Source organism: Erpetoichthys calabaricus, chromosome 18 (genome assembly GCF_900747795.2).
Source record: "Erpetoichthys calabaricus chromosome 18, fErpCal1.3, whole genome shotgun sequence".
Taxonomy (NCBI): domain Eukaryota; kingdom Metazoa; phylum Chordata; class Cladistia; order Polypteriformes; family Polypteridae; genus Erpetoichthys; species Erpetoichthys calabaricus.
The window spans coordinates 50711813-50736696 of NC_041411.2; the positions used below are offsets into that span (position 1 = coordinate 50711813).

A 24884-nucleotide genomic window follows, 5' to 3' on the forward strand; every position below is an offset into this window, starting at 1 on the left:
GGTGTAGGCCTCAAAATTCCAAAAGAGCCAGACGAGGAACCTAGAAACAGGTCTCAGCTGAGGCAGCCAGACCCCAAGCTCAAGAGGTAGGCTTTCAGGCCTGCATAGACCAAATACGGGGCACTGGATTTAAAGGTTTAAAAAAACTTTTAAACATTCCAAAAAACAAAAATGCTCTTCAAGGGAGAGGAAACTGTAAAACCCTTAGTTCAAGGATAAGTCCAATAAAGTCTCTTTATAAATGAAGATTTTGTTTTTATGAAAAATCAATAAGTAAATAAAAAACTATGAAAAGTCAAGAAAATTTGGAAAAGGGATACCCAAAAGGGTAAAACAAACAAATTCAAAACCATAAACCAATAGCAAAATGCAAAAATCCAAAAATACTCGCAATAGATCTTTACTCCACAAACTTCAATGGCACTCTACTCTCCTCCACCTCAATGTAAAGGTTGAAGGTGGTCTCAAAGAGTGAAATCATGTTGGCCCTACCTCCCACCACAAAACACAAGGGAATAGATTCAAACCACTTAAATACACAGTACATACATCCTAAAACATAACAATAGTAACACAAATTACATAAAAACAAAAAGCACATGAAAATTAATTCAAAACTGACAAAAATAACAATTAAATGGAAAATAAGCATAACCCTGACTGTAACATAACAGCTACTCCAACTGATGTAGTGCAAACAGACAGCAATCACATTTTTAATAAAGTCTCTCTTTCTTTTTTAAAAACAGCCTCAAGATCCACCATTTTATGTCCTGTCATGTATTTTGTTGTTTGTCTGGGCTTCTGTGATTTTTGTTACCGATTTCACATATGGTGCACTCAGAACATTTTCAGACCCCTTCACTTTTTTCACATTTTGCTATGTTACAGCTTTGTTATAAAGTTAACTTTGTCGTACCACATCTAGCAACACTCAATACAAAACAAAAACAGTTTATTTATTAAAAATAACTGAAATATCACAGTGACACAAGTATTCAGACCCTTTGCTTTGACATTTGAAATTTGGCTCAGATGCATCCCATCGTATTGATCATCATTGAGCTGTCTGGAGTCCAGCTGTGGTAAATTCAGTTGATTAGACTGTCTACACCTGTCTATAGGAGGTCTCACAGTTGATAAGGTGTATCAGAGCAAAAAACAAACCATGAGATCAAAGAAATTGCCTGCAGAGTGTGGCCTCCTTAGTGTTTTCTTGAAAAAACATGTAAACAGCGTTGCATTTTTGGCTTGAAAAATGACATATTTATTAAAACTCATCTTTCTATTGTCAAATGTGGGAAAAAAAACTAAAGGTACAAAGTCAGAAGTATACAAAGCATAATAATGATACAAATAATAGCAATAATGAATAATAATAATAATAATAATTATTCCGTATATGCTGTCAAAACGTGTTGTTTGTGTGGTATATCTTGAAGCACAGTGAAATACACAATCCAAAGCCATATTCGTGACAACAGTGGTGTGATTCCTTGCGGATTTTCTTTCCAGACTGATCACAGATTTTGATCAGCACACTGCACGTGTGCGATTGATACGAGCGTCACTTTTGGATTCATCAGAATCACTTTCGATTTTGCTGTCTGTTTCAGTTTCATTACCTGAAGACAGATTGACTTCATATCACTGTCAAGAGTGTGCAACACCTTTTCACATTTCTTACAAGACACAATTATGAGGCTAGGAGTAGACATGTCTACACCACTGCCCAGGTAACACTCGGGCCTGCTGCATATGCAAGGCACGCCAATATCGTGTCCTGAGCAACGCTCGGCACTAACGCTGTTGGCACTTTTACAGCCTGAGTAATCCTCAGGTCTAACGCTTCCACAAGAACTGTCTATACAGTCTATAGAGGACTAATGCTTTTAGCAATGTTTCCACAGCTCAAGTGTTGCTCAGGTCTAACATTAAGGAGGTTAAAGACAAGACTGTGTCAAGGCACAGATTTGGGGAAGGCTAAAAAAACTTTTTCATAGTACTGAAGACTCCCAACAGCATGGTGACCTCTATAGTCCTTACATGGAAGTTTCTAGAGGTGGCCACCTGGCCAAAATGAGCAATTGGGGGAGAAGGCCCATGGTAAATGAGGTGATCAAGAACCCAATGGTCACTAGGTCTGAACTCTACAGAACCGCTGTAGAGATGGTTCCAAAAAGATAACAGTCATTGCAACACTCCACTGATCTGGACTTTATAACTTAGGAGTGGCTTAGGGACAACTTCGGGAATGTCCTTGAATTGCCCAGCCAGAGCTTAGAAGTGAATCCAATGAAACATCTCTGCAAAGACCTCTAAATAATTTCCATCAAACCTGACAAAGCTTAAGAGGATCATCAGAGACAAATGGATGGCAGGAAAGAGAGACATCCAAGCTCCTTCTTGCACCTGTTACTTGTGCTTTTTATCACTCTTGTTTGTATTTGTACAGATCAGCTGGTATATTTGGTACTTTCCTCTTGGTTTCACTACACGTTTGTTTATGATGGTGCATGCTGTGAATATCAATATGCAAAATAAACATTGACTAATTTAACATCCATCCACCCATCCATTTTTCCAGCAAAACCAAATGAAAAACAAAAGCAGCTATGGAAGAGAAACCCGGTCCTTCACTAGTGACAGAGCCAGTCCTTACTCATTAAACTGCTGAACTATGGAATAAGCGCAGATTACGTGATACAAGTCAAAATACCCAAAACAAATGTGAGCAGAGCTTACAAAATTCACACAGACAATGACCAGCCCCAAATCTGAATTCAGGACATGCAGCTGTGAGGCAGAAGGATCACAGCATGATGGCTTATGATTAATTACTTTCACAGTTTGACAGACCAATTAATTTACAGTTTAATTTTACACATGTGTAGATTGGAAATCTTATCTCATTTTGACATTGGAGTGTTTTAATTTTATATGAATGCAAATTTTAAATAGCTCCTGTAGTCATTGTCAGACAGATCCTGCCTTATACCCAGCAATACCAGTTGGCTCCAGTTTTGAGGACCCTGACCTAAAACAGCGGGTTAGAAAATACATGCATGGATGGATGGATAGATTTAGCTCTCGATACTAACACCCATGTTGATGGATTTGTGTCACTTTTTGTATTTTCAGTCTCTGGAGAGCACACGCCGTATGCTTCAACTTGTGGAAGAGGTGAGAAGACCCTGAAATGCCCTCTGGTGGACACACAGCATATATCCACAGCTCTTTGCTATACTGTTTTAGTCTTTTGTTTTGTTTTGTTTTAATGTACTTTGTGAGAATGTGGTTTGTGGATGTGCTGTTCTGTGGATGTGTTTGTATATATGAGCATGTCTTCATTTTAAAACAGATGTAGCGGCTAAGACAATGGACTTTAAATCTCAAGATTGTTGGCTCAGTTCCTGTCTCTGCCTGTATGATCCTGAGAAAGGTACACAATCTGTAAACAGATGCAGTGTACTGTGACCTTGTACATTGCCTTGGAGAAAGAATATACAACAATAATAATAATAATAATAATTAATAATAATAACTAGGGGGCCTCACCCCCTGCTCGCTTCGCTCTCCAACCCCCATGACTGTGCCTCTTTGCGCTTCTGTCGCTCATGTATGGGGATGCGGATATACAATTTAAACAGATTTTTATTTTTATGGGAATTGCTACATATGCATTAATGCAATGTATAACTACCCATGATTTAATTTTGTTTCTTTCTCTCTTTTAAATAAAACAACTTAAAAAATACAACTTTTTCAAATGTTTGGCTCTGAGATTTGTTAATTGTCTTTGCAAAAGCTATTCTAACTGGAAACTGTTAACGTTTTAATATGAATGGCATATCAAGATCTCCTTTTTTGTCTAATGTTATCCACAAAATATGTACTACATTACCTTTCTTGGATACATCCTTATTCTACAGTAATAATACATTGTAAGACCGGATGATGTTAACTGTTATAGATATTCTTTGGGCTATTGTAAGCTGTTGTTTTCATCTTCCACACGATCACCACCAACTGTTTCAGCATAGTCTATTGATACGTATTTAACCAATTTGCCGTGTAATCGCTAGACATTTTTGGACTCATTTTACCGATTTGATGTGTAACCAAACAACATTTTTGGACGCATTTAACCAATCTGATGTGTAACCGATTGACATTTTTGGCGTTAATTTGTTTGACTTCCTTGTTTCTCGGTGCTAGGATTGTGTGTGTACTCAGCTTTTATGTTGATAGCCCTTCGTGATGAAATTATTCAATAAGATTTGGACATAATGCACCTTCTTTAACTGGAAACTTTAAGTGAGGAAAACGTTAAAATGTATAAGAGCTGAGAGCACAGGAAGTGTGTCTGACAAAAGAATTCACATGAATGAGAGGTGAGATTACCATGTGCGTGGTTAAAGGTTAAGAGGAGGGCGTGACTTGAAAAAAGCTCAAGGCAAAAGTTTTGGCTCGCAGGACTTGAGAAAATCTCTTCCAAAAAGTCTTGTCACTTCGAAGGATTTTTTAATATAATAATAATAATAATAATAATACACTTACAATTCCTCTCCAAAGATTAGGATTTAGAGCTTTGTGGTCTTGAAGCTCAGCTGGCAGTAGACTAGTTATCTTTACTTGTATTGCAGGCCCCATATATCCTATGGCAACACTTCAGTTACATTCCCACTTTGGTCAAATGTGTTTGTCTAATTTTCTTCCCCAGAGTAAAGATGCTGGAATCCGTGCATTGGTCATGCTGGATGAGCAAGGGGGTAAGAGACACATTTCACCCAAGTCTTGCTACTTTCTTTATGAGGGAGATGAAGTTCTTGCTTCTTATTCTGATGAATGATGGCCACTGCATGTACAGTAAATTTAGAAAGTAAGACCCATTTCACAGTTTATTATGTTGCATAATGTTGAAACCAGGGGGCATTCCAGATCCCCAAATACCCAACATAAACAGGCACAGACACAAGTTAAAAGTCCAAAGGGTCTTTATTTGTGGGAAAACTCTAGTTTTTAAGTATTCCTCACCACCACAGCCACAAGTGCAACACAGTGTTGCACACAATAACCTTTTGTCTTTCTGTGTCTTCCACTACCTCCTTCATTCCTTCACGCAAGCTTCATCCTTCTTCCTCCCAAATTTGGCTCCCTGATATTAGGCAGGCAGCGCCTTTTATCCAATCCCCAGGAGTGCTTCTGGTGATATGATGGTACATCTCTGAAGCACTTCCAGGTGAGTTTGGAGCCCTACAGCATAGGGACTTCCAAATCCTGCAACTCCCCCTGGCAGCCTCAGCTAGACTGTCCCCTGAGACTACAATACCTGACATGCCTTGTGGGCACCCACCCAGGGATCCGAGTAAATTTCTGCTTAGGTCACCCATTTGGCCAGCAGCGGCCCTGCTAAAATGATTTAAATGCATTTTTCCCCTCACCAAACAACGCGCAGTTTCCCACAATGACATAGCAAAAAGAATATTTTAGTTTTTTTTCACATTTATTTAAAAGAAAAAATTAAATATTACACTGACACAAGTATTCAGACCCTTTGCTAAGACACTTGAAATCTGGCTCAGGGGCATTCTGTTCTACTGATCATTACTGAGATGTTTCTACAAATGGATTAGAGTCCACCTGTGGTCAATTCAATTGACTGGGCAAGATTAGGAAAGGCACACACATGTCTTGTAGAAAGTCCCACCATTGACATGAGTATCACCTTGAAATCCAAGAAATGAGGTTGAAGGATTGTCTGCAGAGCTTTGAGATAGCATTGTATCGATCTGGAGAAGGCCACAAAAAATTCCTGCAGCACTGAAGGCTCCCAAGAGCACAGTGACCTCCATAGTTGTTAAATGGAAGACATTTGGAACAACCACAACTACTCCTAGAGCTGGTCACCTGGCCAAACTGAGAGATTAGGGAAGAAGGGCTGTGGTAAGAGAGGTGGCCAAGGACCCGATGGACACTCTGGCTGGGCTCCAGAGAATTTGTATGTTGATGGAAGAAATATTAGACCAACCTAGATGAACATGGGCCATGAGCCCAACAAAGCTCGCCAATCCTAGCCACTTAATTCTTCCAAAAGAATGTCAAGTCTGGTTTTGAAAGTTCCTAAAGACTTAATGTCTACCACACTACTTGGTAGCTTATTCCATGTGCCTATGGTTCTCTGTGTGAAGAAAAACTTACTAATGTTTGTGCAAAATATACCCTTAACAAGGCACCAGCTGTGTCCCTGTTTTCTTGATGAACTATTTTAAAATAACAGTCTCAATCCACTGGACTAATACCCTTCATAGTTTTAAACACTTCAGTCATGTTTCCACTTACTCTCTTTTTGCTTAAAGTAGAAAGGCTCAGCTCTTTTAATCTTTCCTCATAATTCATCCCTTGTAGCCCTGGAGTCAGGCTAGTCGCTCTTCTTTGGACCTTTTCTAGTGCTGCTATGTTATTTTTGTAGCCTGGAGACCAAAACTGCACACAGCACTCCAGATGAGGCCTCACCAGTGAGTTATAAAGGTTAAATAGAACCTCATTGGACTTGTACTCCACACGTCACGGCGCTATATAACCTGACATTCTGTTAGCCTTCTTAATGGCTTCTGAACGGTCTGGAAGTTAATAGTGATGAGTCCACTACAACTCCTAAATCATTTTCATAAGATGTACTTTCAAAATGAAGACAGGATTCCAGAAGCACAGCCATCACAATGACACTCCACAGATCACGGCTTTTTGACAGAAATGGAAGCCTCTCCACTTGAAGTTTATAAAAAGGCACCTAAAAGACTTTTATACTTTGAGAAACAAGATTCTCTGGCCTAATGAAATCAAGATTAGTGTCATGTCTTAAGGAAACTGGGCACTTCTCATCACCTGTGCAATACCACTCCAATGGTGAAGCATGGTGTTGGCAGCATCATGGGGTGTAGTTGTGGACTGGGAGATTAGTCAGAGTTTTGGGAAAGCAAATTAAAACTCACTTCAGAGTGGTCTGGACTACAAACTGGGCTGAAGGTTCACCTTCCAGCAGGACAATGATCCTAAGCAGAATCCTTAGGGACCACTCTGGGAATGTTCTTAAACCTAATTGAACATCTCAGGAGAGACCTGAAAATAGCTGTCAACCAACAGACTGCATCCAACCCAAAAGAGCTTTTGAGAATCTACAAAGTAAAATGGCAGAAAATCCAGGTGTGTCATGTCATACCTGAGACGAATGCAGACTATAATTGCTGCCAAAGGTGCTCCAATGAAGTACTGAGTAAAGGGTCAGGATACTTGTGTCAGTGAGATATTTCAGCCTTTTATTTTTAATATATTCATGAAAATTTCTAAAGTCCTGTTTTTGCTTTGTCATTGTGAGGTAATGAGTGTTGCTTGAGGTGAGAAAAAAATTTAATTTAAATGGTTTTAGCACAAGGGTGAAACATAGCAAAATGTGAAAAAAATGAAAGGGTCTGAATACTTTCAGAAGGAACAGTAAACGCCATACATCATTCTAACAGTGGGCTACAACATGTATAGGTAATGAAAACCCAAAATCCACGTGGTAACAACATGGCTGCTCACTTTGCTTAGACGCCATTGTGTCTCCTTAATCTTATAAAGTGGTTTGTTTTGCCTTTGAAATACACTATTTACAGTTATCATTTTAAATCATTAGCTTCAGAAGTTTTAATCCACTTATTATTTAAGCAACTGATTAACGATGATGTGTGTACAGTTTTCATGTTCTTCTTAAAAATGTGCAAGATTTCTAACCCTTCATATTTAGTTCATACTATTGGGATAGACTCTAGGAACCCCAAAATTTGATTAACTGAAGAGAATGTATGCATGTTAATTTTTAAAATTACTGACTTAAGAAAATGAAGACAAACCATCTGTTTTAGTAAATTAAAATAGCAACTGCAGGGTCTGGAAATCCAGCCTTTGACAGGTTTGAATTTCACTGTGGGATTCCATTAAAGGCATAACAAGAATTTAAAACCAGTAAGCTTTATAAGTTTCTCTTTCACACAGAACAACTGGATCGTATCGAAGAAGGCATGGACCAGATCAACCAAGACATGAAGGAGGCTGAGAAGAATCTTACAGATATGGCCAAATGCTGTGGGCTGTGCGTGTGCCCTTGTGAAAAGTAAGTACCTGCCAATCGTGCAGTGGCATAGCATGTAACTGGGCAGCAGAGTGACTGCTGAAGTTTCTGGAGGCCACAACTATAAGATGGAATGTAGGAAGTGGGTCATCAGGTGGCCACGGTTGAATAGAATGAGCGGAGAGTAAACACTATGTCACATTAGGTAATATTTACAGTGATTTTCAGCTGTAGCATTCATTTACATAATCTTAGCGAATTAAAGGGATTCACCAGTGAACTCTCAGGATGCTGGTCACATAATATGACATGCCCAGTAAATAACTTCAACTAGTCTGCGACTTGCTCTGATAAAAAATAGGTTTGATTTTGCCTTCAGTTGCAGTGGTGCCTCTGTGTGCTTGAGAAGTGACAACCAATGAATGCTCATCCAGAAGTATAAAACATAGAATGCAGTGACAAGGAATAAGGAAGGTGGGTGTTTTGAACCTCACAAACAGAAGAGAAGCTCATCTTGTCTGATGTGTCATATTTTTTGTACCACAACAGAATGGAAAAAACAAATGGCTGAGATTGTGGCTGAACCCAATGTAATTGGCTGTCAGAAAAAAGGTTAAGCACAACTGTGCATGTGATCATGAAATGTGATATAGCCAGTGGTTTGCAGTCACTTAAACTAACATGGTTCACTGAAGAGATCAGCAACAGCTGTCAGCAAGTCTGACATACCCTTGACAAGAAGTCGCGTAGTGTGACATCGGCTTTCCTGGAAAGAGTCAAATCAGGGTGAAAGGTGTTTATTTCTGCATTGTTTTGTTGGTGGCAGGTATCCTGTAACAGAGATTACTGAGGCCTACCAAAAGCGGTCCAAGAAGAACAACCAGTTAATCAACTCATTGACGCTCATGTGGAGTGAAGGCTAGCCAGTCTGGTCCAATCCCACAGAAGAGCTACTGTTGGACAAATTGCTGAAAAACGTAATGCTGACCATGAGGCAAAGATGTCAGAACTCACAATGCATCGCAGCTTGCATAGCCATGGACCGATCAGAGTGCCCATGGTGATCCCTGTCCACTACCTACAATGGGCACATAAGTTTCAGAACTGGACCATGGACCAATGGAAGAAGGCCTACTCTGATAAATCACATTTTCTTTAAGATGAAGTGGACAGCTGGGTGTCTGTACATGTCGTTTATTAGGGGAAGAGATGGAAGCTGGATCCACAATAGGAAGAAGGCAAGCCAGTAGAGGCAGTGTGATACTCTGGCCAATGTTCTGTTGGGAAACCTTGGGTCCTGGCATTTATGTGGATATTAATTTGATATGTATTATCTACCTAAAAAGTGTTGCAGATCACATATACACCTTCACGGCAATGGTATTCCCTGATGGCATTTGCCTCTTTCAGTAGGATAATACACTCTGCTGCACTGCAAACATTGTTAAAAAAATGGTTTGAGGAACATAACAAAAAGTTCAAGGTATTGACTTGACCTCCGAATCCCCCAAATCTTAGTCTGATCAAGCATCTGTGGAATGTACTGGAAAAACAATCTCGTAAGTTGCAGGATTTAAAGGATAAATGTAATAAATAAAAGTTTCTGATTCAGAAATCCATGCAAGCACACTACAATTCTGAGAAAACAAAGCTACCCAGATTCTTCAAGTTGTCACAAGTTGTTGATTTTTCACCTTAGTCAGTTGTATAAAATAAAAAACATAACCTGTTCAACCAGAGATACCATTTTTGTGGTCAAATTGCATTTGGAGCAACATGGTACAGATTTAATACATTTACTTTGCTCTTTATTTTCACAACAAGTACAGGTTAATTGGTTTTTTTGCAGACCAACTAACAAATGAATAGTGATATCACGTTTCTCTAAAACGTCCAACCAGAAATCTACATGAATGCACTGAAGCAGGAAAGTGAAACATCACAAGTCGGTGCTCCGAAAACTGATATTATGTGGATGCAGGACCATACTTAATCACATCAGTCAAATGGTATTCAACAGTTAACCTTCCATGATTTCTTTAGCAAGAGGTAATTCAAATCTTTTACTGTGGAAAGTTCTACAGCAGCGGTGCTCAAACTGTGCTCAAATGCAGGGAACAGGATTACTTGGCCACTAACCTGGCCACGACCCTGCCTGATAGCTGTGTCTGTGTATAGGAGAGTCGTAGATCCTGCTACAATAAATCACCTTGCTGTTCCTGTTTCAAGTTGAATAAAGCTGATTTTGCTAAAATACTGAGACTCATCCTCATGTTTTGGGGTGCAAGACAGGGACTCACATGTCACAATGCGTTTTCTGTAAAATATTTTTTTCAATTATATGGGATTGGACGCAAGATGCCCCAAAGCACTTACTTTGCCTGGCTTTCTCTTTACAGTACATTCTGTAGAACAGCGTTTCTCAACCTTTAAGTATTTGCGACCTGAGTTTTCATAGCAGTTTTAATTGCGCCCCCCTAACATTTTTTGAAAGGAGCCTACTAATACCAATTTGTTCTTTTTTAATTAATGATATATCATAGATGCATATTTTATTATACCTACTTAACTTTTATCGACATTTATCTCACTCTATATTTATTTTTCTAGTATCAGAATGTAGTTTAAGTTAATTTGTTTTGGTTTCAATAGATGTATTTTGCATATTTTCGATTCTTGTTTTCTTTTTTTCACATCTTCGCGCTCCATTTTTTGTTACTTCGCGCCCCACAGTTTGAGAACCGCTGTAGTAACACCTAGTTGAGTAACAATCTTGTGTCCAGCCAAGGGGTGCTGAAAAGACGTCTGAGCTCCCCTCGATCAGCAATAGCAATTCCGCTTTCTTGGGTGTCAGTTAAATCATCCCCAATAGCGACTTCAGTCTGGGGGACTGCTGCGGCTGTGACCAGGACCTTGTGACAGTTGTACCACTCCTTTTAAAGATTAAAATGCAAAATTAATACAGGTTTCTGCCACCCGGGAATTCTGACTTTATAATTCACTGGGGACATATGCACTTCTATCACTGTTGGCCCTTGCCATTCGGACTGAAATGTATGCAGATCGGATGGGAACAACACCAGCTTGCGATCCCCCTTCTTAAACTCGTGGAGTTTACTCATCTTGTCATAATTACGTTTTTGTACCTCCTGCTTGCGCTGCTAATGTTTCACCGCAATAGAGGACAATCTGGCAATCTGCTTTTGCAGCAGAATGACTTTTTTAGCAAACCTCCCCCCCAAGGGGTGTCTTGCGAGTCCCTGTCCATTCATCCTGAAAAATGTCCAATATCCCGCACGGTCGCCATCTTTTAATTTCTCATCTTAGCATCATGACTTGCACATTAATGGGATGTAACAGCTTATGGTTAACAAAAGCAGCTTATTCTCATCAGAGGTCCTTATCACAATATGAATGCAGTAATGTCATCCGATTACATATGGAGAACTGGGCACTGCTACAAATTGACATTTTATTTTGGCAAAAATATTTTAAGTTTTATATATGTACGCCTGGATGGAGCACCTCCTCAGTCAGCTAATGGCTTCCAGCATGGTGAGCATGATGGAGTGAAGCTTGGCAAAGATATTCATGTCATGAGAAGTGACAAAAAGTTTTTCAGTGCAAATACGCAGCATTTGCCCTCTTAAAAGGGAGCTAAAATAGAATCTGTATATCAAATTCAACACTTTGCGGTTTACTATGTTCATCACATCAATGCACATTATAAGAACGACTTGGTAATTTAAATTACTTTATGCAGGATACGTCATTTAGTTGGTCTGGCTACATTTCTCTGTTTGATAAAAGGTGTTGTCATTTCCCAGTTTATCAGAAATGTTACGTATATGTGGGTCAGAGTTTCCTTAAATATATGCAAGCTTTCACATCAAGTTATCTGTTTATTTCTGGTTGTTCTGTGGTGGCAATCTGTGCCACCCCCACCTGATCAAGGCACCATGCAGCACCCTGTGTTGATATACTGAAGGTGGGGGTCTCAGCTGTCCACAAGACCAGCATCATCAATTACTAGCATACAGTGCATCCGGAAAGTATTCACAGCACATCACTTTTTCCACATTTTGTTATGTTACAGCCTTATTCCAAAATGGATTAAATTCATTTTTTTCCTAAGAATTCTACACACAACACCCCATAATGACAACATGAAAAAAGTTTACTTGAGATTTTTGCAAATTTATTAAAAATAAAAACATTGAGAAAGCACATGTACATAAGTATTCACAGCCTTTGTCATGAAGCTCAAAATTGAGCTCAGGTGCATCCTGTTTCCCCTGATCATCCTTGAGATGTTTCTGCAGCTTAATTAAGTCCACCTGTGGTAAATTCAGTTGATTGGACATGATTTGGAAAGGCGCACACCTGTCTATATAAGGTTCCACAGCTGACAGTTCATGTCAGAGCACAAACCAAGCATGAAGTCAAAGGAATTGTCTGTAGACCTCCGAGACAGGATTGTCTCGAGGCACAAATCTGGGGAAGGTTACAGAAAAATTTCTGCTGCTTTGAAGGTCCCAATGAGCACAGTGGCATCCATCATCCATAAGTGGAAGAAGTTCGAAACCACCAGGACTCTTCCTAAAGCTGGCCGGCCATCTAAACTGAGCGATCGGGGAGAAGGGCCTTAGTCAGGGAGGTGACCAAGAACCCGATGGTCACTCTGTCAGAGCTCCAGAGGTCCTCTGTGGAGAGAGGAGAACCTTCCAGAAGGACAACCATCTCTGCAGCGTTCCACCAATCAGGCCTGTATGGTAGAGTGGCCAGACGGAAGCCACTCCTTAGTAAAAGGCACATGGCAGCCTGCCTGCCTGAAGGACTCTCAGACCATGAGAAAGAAAATTCTCTGGTCTGATGAGACAAAGAATGAACTCTTTGGTGTGAATGCCAGGCGTCGTGTTTGGAGGAAACCTGGCACCATCCCTACAGTGAAGCATGGTGGTGGCAGCATCATGCTGTGGGGATGTTTTTCAGCGGCAGGGACTGGGAGACTAGTCAGGATAAAGGGAAAGATGACTGCAGCAATGTACAGAGACATCCTGGATGAAAACCTGCTCCAGAGCGCTCTTGACCTCAGACTGGGGCGACGGTTCATCTTTCAGCAGGACAACGACCCTAAGCACACAGCCAAGATATCAAAGGAGTGGCTTCAGGACAACTCTGTGAATGTCCTTGAGTGGCCCAGCCAGAGCCCAGACTTGAATCCGATTGAACATCTCTGGAGAGATCTTAAAATGGCTGTGCACCGACGCTTCCCATCCAACCTGATGGAGCTTGAGAGGTGCTGCAAAGAGGAATGGGCAAAACTGGCCAAGGATAGGTGTGCCAAGCTTGTGGCATCATATTCAACAAGACTTGAGGCTGTAATTGCTGCCAAAGGTGCATCGACAAAGTATTGAGCAAAGGCTGTGAATACTAAATGTACATGGGATTTCTCAGTTTTTATATTTTTAATAAATTTGCAAAAACCTCAAGTAAACTTTTTTCACATTGTCATTATGGGGTGTTGTGTGTAGAATTTAATCCATTTTGGAATAAGGCTGTAACATAACAAAATGTGGAAAAAGTGATGCGCTGTGAATACTTTCCAGATGCACTGTATGAAGCCTGAAAACAAAGAGGACTGATTTACAAACATTTATGTTAAGTAGAATGCACATTAGGGGCTGGGTGGTCTTTTTGGCCTTGGAACCCCTGCAGATTTATTTATTTTTTCTCCAGCCAAACTGTTGATATTTTTTTTTGGTCCTCCTGGCCATCTGACCTTACCTTTCTGCCTTTGTTACTTATTTTTTAATTTTATGTGTAATCTTATTTGGTTTTCATTCATTCTTTTGTTGTCTTGTAAAGCACTTTAAGCTACATTGCTTGTATGAAAATGTGCTCTAGAAATAAATGCTGCTGCTGCTGTTGTTGTTGTTGACATTTGCATGGGAATTTCCGTACATACATTTTGAGACTTTTTTTGTGCATATGCAAGCGTTATAAATGAAGCTCCAGGTCAGAAATAATATAGGTAAGATCTTAGGAAAGACCTGTTAAAAACAAGTTTGCCCTAGCCGGGGACTGAAGTGAAAACACAAACTCGGTGGTAAATATACTACAAACCTCAAATGGTCCAAGAGGTGTGTCAAGGAAGCAAAAGACCATAATAAATTCAGGCTAACAAAGAAGTCTAGTGTCTTTGTATTTCCATCCATTCAGAGGCCAAGCTGGATCAGAGCCCAAGCCAGACCAGAAACCAACCATCACACTAAGGCAAAAAGTCACCTGGTAGTTGTAGAAGAAGAATGTTCTCCTCAGCACCATGTATTTTGTGTGTTTAGTAAATTAGAATTTTTATAATAACTATTTTGTAACTTGCCAGTGAGAGACGCTTTGGCTTATGAACTAACAAAAAATATGTTATTCCAGGGTTCAGGAGAAATAGTGTCCACATGAATAAAATCTAAGCTGTTTCTTGTTTTCCCTTTCTCAGAGTGAATGTTTCAGGGACAAGGTCACAAGGCTGCAGAAAGTACATGTAGTTTATGCAAAGGCGTCTCTCCTGTGCTTAGCTTTGAGAACACAGATAATGCTTAGCTCAACAGACATATTGATTAACTTTACTGTTTTGATAAGGATGTTCTTTCTGTCTTATTAACATGAAATGCTGAATTATAAAAACCTCTCCTAATTTTTTCTCGGTGTTCAATTGAGCTTTGCGGCAGTAAGTTATGCTCTTTTGAATCTCTACTTACTGTGATTCCGAATGAATAAAAAAGAGAATTGAGAAATATTATCTGCCTGTTGTCAGTGTGCCTTTTTCGTCCATATAGTGTAAGCACATTTGATGTTTAGACACCTAACAAGACAAACTGCTACTTTTCCAGGTTGTATTGGCAATATGTTGGCACGCTCATTTGCTAGTTTTTGGGTATATTTAGGAAACATTAGTCAATCTATAATTCACCTTAATAAAAGGAGAAATGTCTGTGTGTCCATACGGTTGCTATGTCTCTGCTATCCAACAGATGGCGCACCACAAACATTGGCACTGCTTTTATGAATCCTATGCCAAATGATACTGTATGTAACAGTGACATGGCAACCATACAGACACACTGCGCTGCAAACATTAATGCTGATTTCTTTTTATTATTTCACCCCATTATAAACAGGCAGTTGGAGTTTTCACATTGTTCTCTCGTTTGTTTCATGGGTTTTCATTGTGTTTTTGGCTTCCAGTCATATCCGAAAGACATGTGTCCTAAATGAATTGGCAACCCTAACTTGACCTGATAAATGTATGTGTGCCCGTCTGTGTCCCGAGATGGACTGGAGCCCCATCCTCATTTGGCTTCCATCTTGCATTCATTGCTGTCTTTATTAGCATAATCAGAGTTGGAAGGTGAGGAACTGAATAAAAGAATAAATGCAACAGACTGGTATTCCATCCAGGGCTGGGTCGTGCCTTCCATCCAATGCAATTGGACAGACTCCCCTCACTATTCTAACAAAACTAAAACAGTCTGAAAATGAGTGAACACAAAAATGGCCAAGCAGTAAGAATGTGTGTAATTGTCAGTCTGTGCTAAAGACTGTTTATCTACCTGTGGTTTGGGTCACTAAGTCATAAGCTGGCCATCCACTCTGATACACTCAGATAATAAGTGAGCAAGCGACTCTTCAGTTTGAGAAAACTGAAGGCTATAAAGCAGTACATTAAAATAATAAGTGGATGTCTTGATCTCCTTCCAGGTTTGTCATCTTAGCTATAAGATGTTAAAACTATATTTGATATGTGCCATTAAGGTGCAATTCATCAGTAGGTGCAATTCTTTTCCCCGGCATTCTCAGACCCCAAGTTAAAACACATGATGTCTTCCATTGCAGACTGAAAGACTTTGATGCTTCAAAGAAAGTGTGGGGAAACAGCCAGGATGGAGTGGTGTCTGGTCAGCCATCTTCACGAGTGATGGATGAGAGAGAGAGGATGACCATGAGTGGCGGCTATATCCGAAGGTAAACACAATTTGTTCTTATCCCAGTAACTCAGTGCCTTACACAGAAAGCAGGCATTCATGGTTTACGAGGGACTTTAATATCAACACAGGTGATATAGAATTTCTCTTACATATAGGCATCCACACTGTTTCTAAGAGTTTTTTGCAGTTAATGAAAAATGCCAGTGTCTTCTCGAGTGGGGATACTGATCCACAAGATGCATAGTCACACGGATTGGACCACCAAAAGCAAGTGCATTACAGATTAGTGAACTAAACTGACATTCCTTGACATTTTGCTTTGCAGAGTGACCAATGATGATCGTGAAAATGAAATGGATGAGAACTTGGAGCAAGTTGGCAGTATTATAGGAAACTTACGTAGCATGGCACTGGACATGAGCAATGAAATCGATACACAGAATGTGCAGATTGATCGCATTATGGAGAAGGTGAGGCTCTGTTGTGGAATCTACCACCACTTAAAGGGGGCTGGCAGCTGGTATGGACAATTCATCCCCGTGCTTGGGTAGTATGATTTCAGTTCTTAAATGTTATAACATTTTGATGTCTCAATCTTCCCATATACAGATTGGGATGAAAGTGAAATATTATGACACATATTTTAAGGGCAACTCAATGAGAACTGTTAGGTGTAACATGTATGGTCATAAAACAAACAAATGGTTGATGCCTGAAGCTGTTCCATTAAATTGTTTAGGTCTGGTCAGGCCAGCACTTACCATCCACAGTCTAGCATGTGACTCGTCTTGTCAGCTGTTTGCTGACTTGTTTTCAGATGGTTCTGGGTTGCACACTTTCAAGGACATCATCTCCCAGTATAATGTCCCTTCCTTCTCTTTTAGTCTTCAAGCTGTCTTACAAGTAGTTGGGACTAACATCGATTTCAACTTGAAACATCCACCTATGGTTTCAAATTAAAGCTTTCCTTTGCTTCTAGGCAAGTGACTGGTATCACATCTTCATATATGGGGGGACTGGGGCAGCGGAGGTTTATTTTGCATGCAGTTTTGCAAAGTTGAATTCTGAAATTTGTTTTGCCTGTGATTCTCAATTACAAAATATACTGTGGATTTGTAAAGGTTTTTTTGGGCGATGAACACAAGAAAAATTGGTCAGTCATGTACTGAGTGCACAGGGTAGCAGTAAGATGGAATCTGAAGATGGACTGTAAATAATAATAAAACCAAGGTCGAAACTGGGAGGGCAAGAATTAAATAAACAAAGGCCAGAACGTGAGACAAAATCCTAAATCGAGGAACGTAGCAAGTATCTGGCAACCAGAATATTTCATATTATCAAAGCCAAAACAAAAGAATTCACAGTGAGTTATCTTAACCATAATAATGCAAGAGTTTTTTACTCTGTTTTGAATTATACACAAACATGAAAAGATAGGAAGTGTATGATGCTGACCTTTATGCCATCATGATAAATATGAGGGTAATCAAAAAAGTAAAGGTAATTTAAAAACGACGTGGTAACCTCAATGGATAGAAGCTGATGCAACACAACATGTTTGCAATGGCTTATGGGTAGTTTGAACGTGCACAGCGCGGTAGTCTGCCATTAGTCTAGTTGAAACCAAGGTCAAATGAACATGGACACTCAACTGCAGGACTGCACCATTGTTGAACAACATGCCGTAGTGAGATTTCTTTGAGCAAAGTGGCTGCAGATCGGTTTCTCACAGGCACCTCAAATTATATCCTGATTGTTCTCCTGGAGTTTACTTCTTTTGAATTCAAATGTCACTCTAACACATCAAGTGTTATTAGGTTCCATCTTGATTGTGTGGTCAACATGATTTTCCTCTTTTAGACTCTTGCGAATTTTCTCTTACCCCTTTAAAAACAATTATACCTGCTTAGCAATTTGGCTACAAAGTTACTGAGTATATTGAGTTGGAAGTCTCCAGAGCAGTTAATACTTGGGCGTGGGTGCAATAGACTCTATGGCTGTGCCCACTTTCGAAGTCTGCACTGCCAGAATCGAGATCACTTTTATCAAAACTCAAAATATATGCCAGTATGTTATAGACATCCTAAACAGATTGTAACATACATATATTTCAATTGTGTATCGTTCTAACATCTTGTTTTTTCTGTTTATGAGTGTTGATTCTCTGTCTGGTTTTCCAGAATGGGATAAGGAATGGGAGGAGGGTTGGGCAAAGCTGGTGAGCATCTTTTCAACATGTTATCATTGATTTATTTCAGGGTGCTTCTTGTTTCAATAGTTATTAAAAATGATAAAAAAATCATTTAGCTCAAGAATTCGATTTTTTTAAACAGTTTGGATGCCGTCTGACACCCAACTTGATCTTAAATAAGATGGTCTCCATGACATCACACACACACACAGCCTTCATGCCCAGCCTATTTATTTCTCTATAAATAACATAATATTTTTTTTGTTGAATGTTTTCATTTTGAGCAACAGCACATCTTCAGCCATGGAGTTGCTGGAGTGGTCCCAAGGTGTGGTGGTGTCAGTGTTGGGGGATTAAATTACAATCTGATTGCAGGGTACAGATACAGTTGAAGAGTGCAAGGCTGACTGAATAGAACAGAACAAGCGGAGATCCTTTTTGAGTGGAGGGTCTAAAGTGGCAGGTAACTTAGATTAAAGTTTGGCTCTAAACAGAGCCATAACTACACCAAGATCAGGAACATGCCACGTTTAAAACCAGAACCCTTATGAAAATAAGATGTATTGCAATATACACAAATAAAATGGAGAAGTTATTCAATAAAATCGAATATATACAGTATGTAGATCAAATATATATTTTTATAATTATACCTGAAATACAAAAAAAACATAGTCCTGTTTATTTATTGTAGCAGACACATTTCTAAATACAGTCCATTCCGCTTAATTGGGCCACCGGTTAATTGGGGCAGCCGCTTATTTGGGCCAAATCTCAAGGAATGAAAACCAAAATAATAAACTAATACATAATTTAAACGCTTAATTGGGACAACATTCCGCTTAATTGGGACAGTAGCAACTGCAAAGGACAAAGTACAAACTTACAAAAACAAAAGACAGACTACACTTGATGCATTTTTGCAGCATTAAATTGTATGTACAATACTGTGCATACCTAATTATTTTACTTTAGAATTTATTATTATTTTTTATTCACAGCTTATATTATTTTCTTATAATTTATATTTGGGTTCAATAATTTTATTAAAATATTGAAAGAAAATTATTTATTGTTTAATTTTATGTGGAATTCGCTTAATTGGGGCAGCCGCTTAATTGGGACAAAATGTCCTAGTTCTAATGTGTCCCAATTAAGAGGAATCGACTGGATACTGCGCATAAGATACACGATATACTGTGTGTCCAGATCTATGGCTTACCTTTATTTACCTCAAGAGCCTAAACACAGTCTTCCCAATGATTCAAGTTTATTTTTTACTTCCTGTAACTCACTCAAAGTTGTTCAAAGCGGTCACATTACCAGTATCTGTAGGCTGCAGTTTAGAGCCTTACTACTTACTGTACTTGTACTCAGTAATACATTTATTATTTGTGCTGTGTCACACTGTGGTTTGGTCCAAAACTTATCACAATATCAAAAACACAGAGGAGATCTATTTTGGATGACATTTTCAATGCCAGGTTATTATATTTTTAAAATATGCTGCAATATACAAAAATGACAGATACTGTATGTTGAAATGTAAACTCCAAAATATATTGTACAGTATATTAAAACTAAAAAACTTGCAGTATATTTAAAAATATATTGTAATACTTTTATATAAAGTATTTTACAGCATATTGTTTGTAGTAATTTAAAATAAATAAGGAGGTATATATGTATATTTTGGAAAATATATTGCCATGTACAAAAATTTGCAATAATTTAAAGTCTACAATAATTTCAGTATACTGTGTGAACCACTAGGGGGTGTTGCAGCACAACAATAGATGTATTGCCCCAAATACCTTAACACACTCTCCATGCTTCATTCCTTCTCCACTCCTCCTAGGTGAGCTTTGTCTGGATACTAACCTGACTCTAACTCTCTGGGTGAAGCGGAGTGTGAGGTGGAGTAGCTTCCTTTATACCAAACCTGGGAGTACTTCCTTTGCTATCCCGTTGCATAAAGGAAGCACTTCCAGATCAGACAGCGCCTACTTGTGACAAGAGCACCCCAACAAAACTGCCCACCAAAACTAGAACTCCTAAGCAGTCCTGCAGGTGTCCAAATGAGATGTACGCCAGAGGGATACACATGGCCCTAGGAAGCACATGGCCCTAGGAAGCAGTCTCCCCCTGTCCATCCATTATAACGGCTACCCAACCAAGGAAAATATCACTAACCAACCTGGTTGAGATGCTGATCCACCCTCATCCTTCCAATAAAAAGGCCTTCAGGCCAGTTAAGGAGCCATCCATCTTGGCCGGAATGCCAGCCAAGCCATGCCGTCTATTGCAACAGCAAGATATTGTAATATACAAGTATTTCATAAGATATTGGTAAATATTCATATAGTGAAAATTCAAATTCCCTTTGAGACAACATGAACCTTGTCCAGTCCCCAGAAAAAGTATAAAAAAAGAAAAATTTTTATGTTTATCTTGTAAATGTATTTTTTCAAACTGACTGAGTCTCATCTTGCACTAAACAGCACACTGTGAGTTCCTTCTGTCTATATGCAAAATGGCACCCATGAAATTATACATGGGCATGCATGTGCAACTGACTTCAAAATGAAAGCCAAAGGTCAAAATCTGAAATTAAAGGGTGAAACTACAAAACCAGAAATGCTAACCCAAAAAATGAAAGTCAAATTACATAACCTACAATTCACAAAAAAAAAATTGAATGTGAGCGTCAGTAGGCTTTGTACCCTAAGTTACCCAAACTATTCTAGAATATTTCAATAATTATTTACCGATCTGATGCTGAACTTTCTGATCATAAAATATGTCATTACGATAGCAATTGACAAGAAGAATTACGGTATCTGAGGGTTCCTCTAGAGTGCCTCTTTTTCTTGCACAATTTGACTCAAAAACTAATCAGCACATCGTCATCTCATAATAGGCTTAAGTTTCAAGGTTAGTATTTTTCCGTGCAACCGTTTTAGCTCTAGACTGTCATGAAGAAACTGTGACACACAGACACACACACATCCATCATCGAGATATTGATGTTTTCGGGACCTAAAACGTTGAGATCTGTCAAAAAACGTAGATCTAAATTTTTCACGAATCTAAAGCTTTCACTTCTCCCCCATAGGCGATAGGTTATGGTGGATGGGCCGATCATAGCATTAATAAATACACTAGTGCTGTGAGAGGTGACTTTTATATAGTCACACCGATGATGACATCATCACACCGTTGTCCCAGTGCATTGTGGGATTATGAGCAGCACAAGATCCTCAAAATGGTGGCATTTGTTGGAGGCATTGAGAATAACATTAAAAAAACTATAAACTTTTCCAAATAAAAACAGATAAGTGTTCTGGGTCAGAAAATCCCCAAAATAATGTGGTTATTTTTAAAAATTCAGGAATGCTCAAGAAAAAGTAAATGAAAACATGAATTACAACAGCCTCTTCTCAAGTGCTGGAAGTGATTAATGTAATTTTCTCATGTCAGCTTTTTTGTTTCTAGTGATGTGACGTCATTTCTGTTGTGATTTCAATTCTTGATAAAACAAATTTCCTGGCATCACAGATTTCTTTTTCTAGTTTTTTTTTTTGCACTATTTTCCAAATTTTAGAAAAAAAAAAGATTTCAAATATTAGATTTTTGTTATGAAGCACGAAAAAAGTTAGTTATTACTTTTTAAAAATGTTTTGCTATGCATTTGTTTTTGTTACAGGGCAGCCATTTTCTCCATAAACGCTGCCTTGGCTTGTTAGATGACGGCTCCTGGAAGTCACAAGAGTGATGTCATTGACAATATAGTTTATAAGCTACTGTACTGATGCAGTACATTCATATCTCAGGTCTCACAAATTCTTATTTGTGATTTAAAGCGCTTCACGTTACAGATTCAAGGCAACAAATTTAAGACTGAGTTTTATGGACAAGGAACATCACCCACAATACACCACCGTAATTAAGCAGAGGAGTCTGTTTAGGGGTAGGCTGTTATCACAGAACTGCCTTACAGAGAGATACGAAGAGCGAGAGCCATTGGACTCTTTAACTGTTCCCAACAGGGCCGGGGTGGCCGAGTTCTGGTCCTGATGCTCCTTCTCTGCTCTTGTGGGATTATTTATAAGATATATCAGCTGTGCACTACATTTGATTATCTCATTACTTGGTCATCTCCATATAACCTTTATTGTAATGTGTCACTTTAAACATGTTACCTTATTAGCACAGACCATGTCACTTCATTTTATTTTAATATTATGTCACTTTAGCATCTGTCACTTTAATATTATGTGCCACCTGGTTAGTATTATTTGCACTGACATTATTGTATGCACCGTCTATATTACCTGATTGGATTGGAAGATTCCAACCCCTGTGTACCGAGATTGCATTTGACAGCCTGTACTTACTTAGTGTTTTTGGTATAGTGTGCACTTATTCTTGCTTACTGGTACTTAAATTTCCCTCTGGATCAATAAAGTATCTATCTATCTAAGTCCAACTTTAATTACATTTTGGGTTTTTCTGTTAGGATTCATTTTGTTGTGTTGTCTACTTTTAATTTTTGCAGTATCTCCTGTTTTCTATCCCTTTGTTACTACAATTTCAAAGGGTGTGTGAATCCACGTATTGACATGTGATGTTATGACAGTTATTTTATAAAAAAGCAAGCTTCATTTCACGGACACTTTAGACCGTGCGTGTTTAACACTCTTAAATATCCTAATTCTACATTCACAGTATTAGAAAGGTGAATTTTATGGACAGATCTAAATGGTTACAACGCACGTATACACATGTGTATCCACTGCCAAGGTACAGCAGCCCACTAAAATAAAGCAAATAAAAGAGGTAAACAAAATGGCAATACACAATGCAAAATAATCAAAGGAAAACCATTGCACAGCACCTAAAGATGAAGTGAATGTGACATTGAGTGAATATCTTACTGAGGTTAAAGCAAGCGTGATGTCCTTAGTTAATATTTATTCATTTTTTGTTTCAGGCAGCTGTCAACAACAGCCGCATCAGTGAGGCAAATCAGAGGGCCAACAAGCTGATATCCAGATAGAACTGCAAGACTTCCGAGACTGGACTCCTGCCTTAGGCCAGTAGGGTCTACAGCTCAGAGTTCTCTGCTGTTTGAATATTTCGGTGAAAGTGCCCTTATGACCAATTTAAGTGCCCTTCTTTATATGGGATTCCTCCCTACCACAATAGGTGAAGGCAGTCACATGAATGTCCTGGTTGGTACAGCACCAGTTCTACTGAAGAGATCATCAGCACTCATGTGGATGGCCAATATGTCTGCCCTAGCAAGATTTACCACCATTGTCCTGGAATACTGAGCGCAACGTGCTGTGTGAGCAGGCAGCTTAACTGGCAAGTTCAAAGTGGGCAAAGCAGTAATTTAAAATTGGCATTTTGTTGACATGAAGATGGGATGAGTAAAACTCACAAGAACAAGAAGTGGAGAATGACTAGGATGACAAGTGGAAATATTTCCCTCATGTGTCCTTTCACCCATGTGCACCCACTGAAGAAGACATGCATGCCCTTCACATATACTCACAATCCCACACATATCTATGGCCACCACCACCACCCACTACACAGCCTCAAGAACCTTCTCTTCCCACAAAAAACAGTGAGTGTGAAGATACTGTATATGAAACCCTGCATTCCTGGTCTAACCTTTGCTTTTTACTTCACGGTAACTGCAAGATTCCTGTTTATAAGTGGATGTCTTACCACTTAGTGATTCATGATTTAAAAGTACTGTTAGATTCCTTCTTCCACCCAGGCATCAGTTCCAGTGTCTGTAATAGTCAGCACATCACACTGCTGTCTGGTATGCCTTGTAAATTTAATATTTAATAAAGATGTGGCAATATGAAATAGGACAGTGGAGATTCATTTAATTCATAATCACCTTTTTTGTCATGACATAAGGAACTTTACTGCTCCTATAGCATTTAATTAAAGTGAAGTGGCTTTATTGTCATACCATCCATAAACAGTTTTTCAGCATGCAGTGGTACAATAACACATTCCTCAGGAATGCAACATATACATAAAAACAGGCCAAGCAGAGAACTGTACTATTCTATACTATAAATAAATGAGATAAATGGATAGTAATAAATTAAAATTGAGAGCAATAAATAAATAATATCAACTAGTCATAAAACAACAGTTGTAACAAATGTACTGCATATAAATAAACTACTAGGAGGAAGTCTGAGTGAAAGGGGGGCAGCACAAAGTTTAGAGTCTGAACATCCAAGTGGTGTTGAAGCTGAAATGGTTCAGAGGCTCTGGTATCTTATGCCAGATAGGAATGGAACAAAAAGATCATAGGAAGGTTGGAGTGATCCTCCACAAAACTGCACGCCTTGCAGATGCATCACTTAATAAGAATGTCTTCAATGGGGGGTTAGAGGGATCCTAATGATCTTTTCTGCAGTGTTTACAATAAAGTTGCAGGACATTGAGGTCAGAAACACTGTAATTTGCAAACAAGATGGTGATGCTGATAGTCAGAACCTGAAGAATGTGGTGAGAATGGGGAGAGCTACAGTACATTTGGCTTCATCAGTCACTGAAG

The 24884-nt window shown here is 39.0% G+C and overlaps 1 protein-coding gene across 1 annotated transcript in view; it reads left to right on the top strand.

Annotated features, from left to right (window-relative positions):
* The window catches only part of zgc:101731 (SNARE_SNAP25N and SNARE_SNAP23C domain-containing protein), a 43952-nt gene extending 19775 nt beyond the window's left edge, over positions 1 to 24177 (top strand). The window contains exons 3-8 of the mRNA XM_028824361.2: positions 3142 to 3183; positions 4724 to 4772; positions 8038 to 8155; positions 16007 to 16135; positions 16424 to 16568; positions 23283 to 24177. Of these exons, the coding sequence (XP_028680194.1) occupies positions 3142 to 3183; positions 4724 to 4772; positions 8038 to 8155; positions 16007 to 16135; positions 16424 to 16568; positions 23283 to 23348 (549 nt within the window). The 3' untranslated portion in view covers positions 23349 to 24177. The remainder of the gene's footprint in view (positions 1 to 3141; positions 3184 to 4723; positions 4773 to 8037; positions 8156 to 16006; positions 16136 to 16423; positions 16569 to 23282) is intronic.
* Positions 24178 to 24884: the final 707 nt, after the last annotated feature.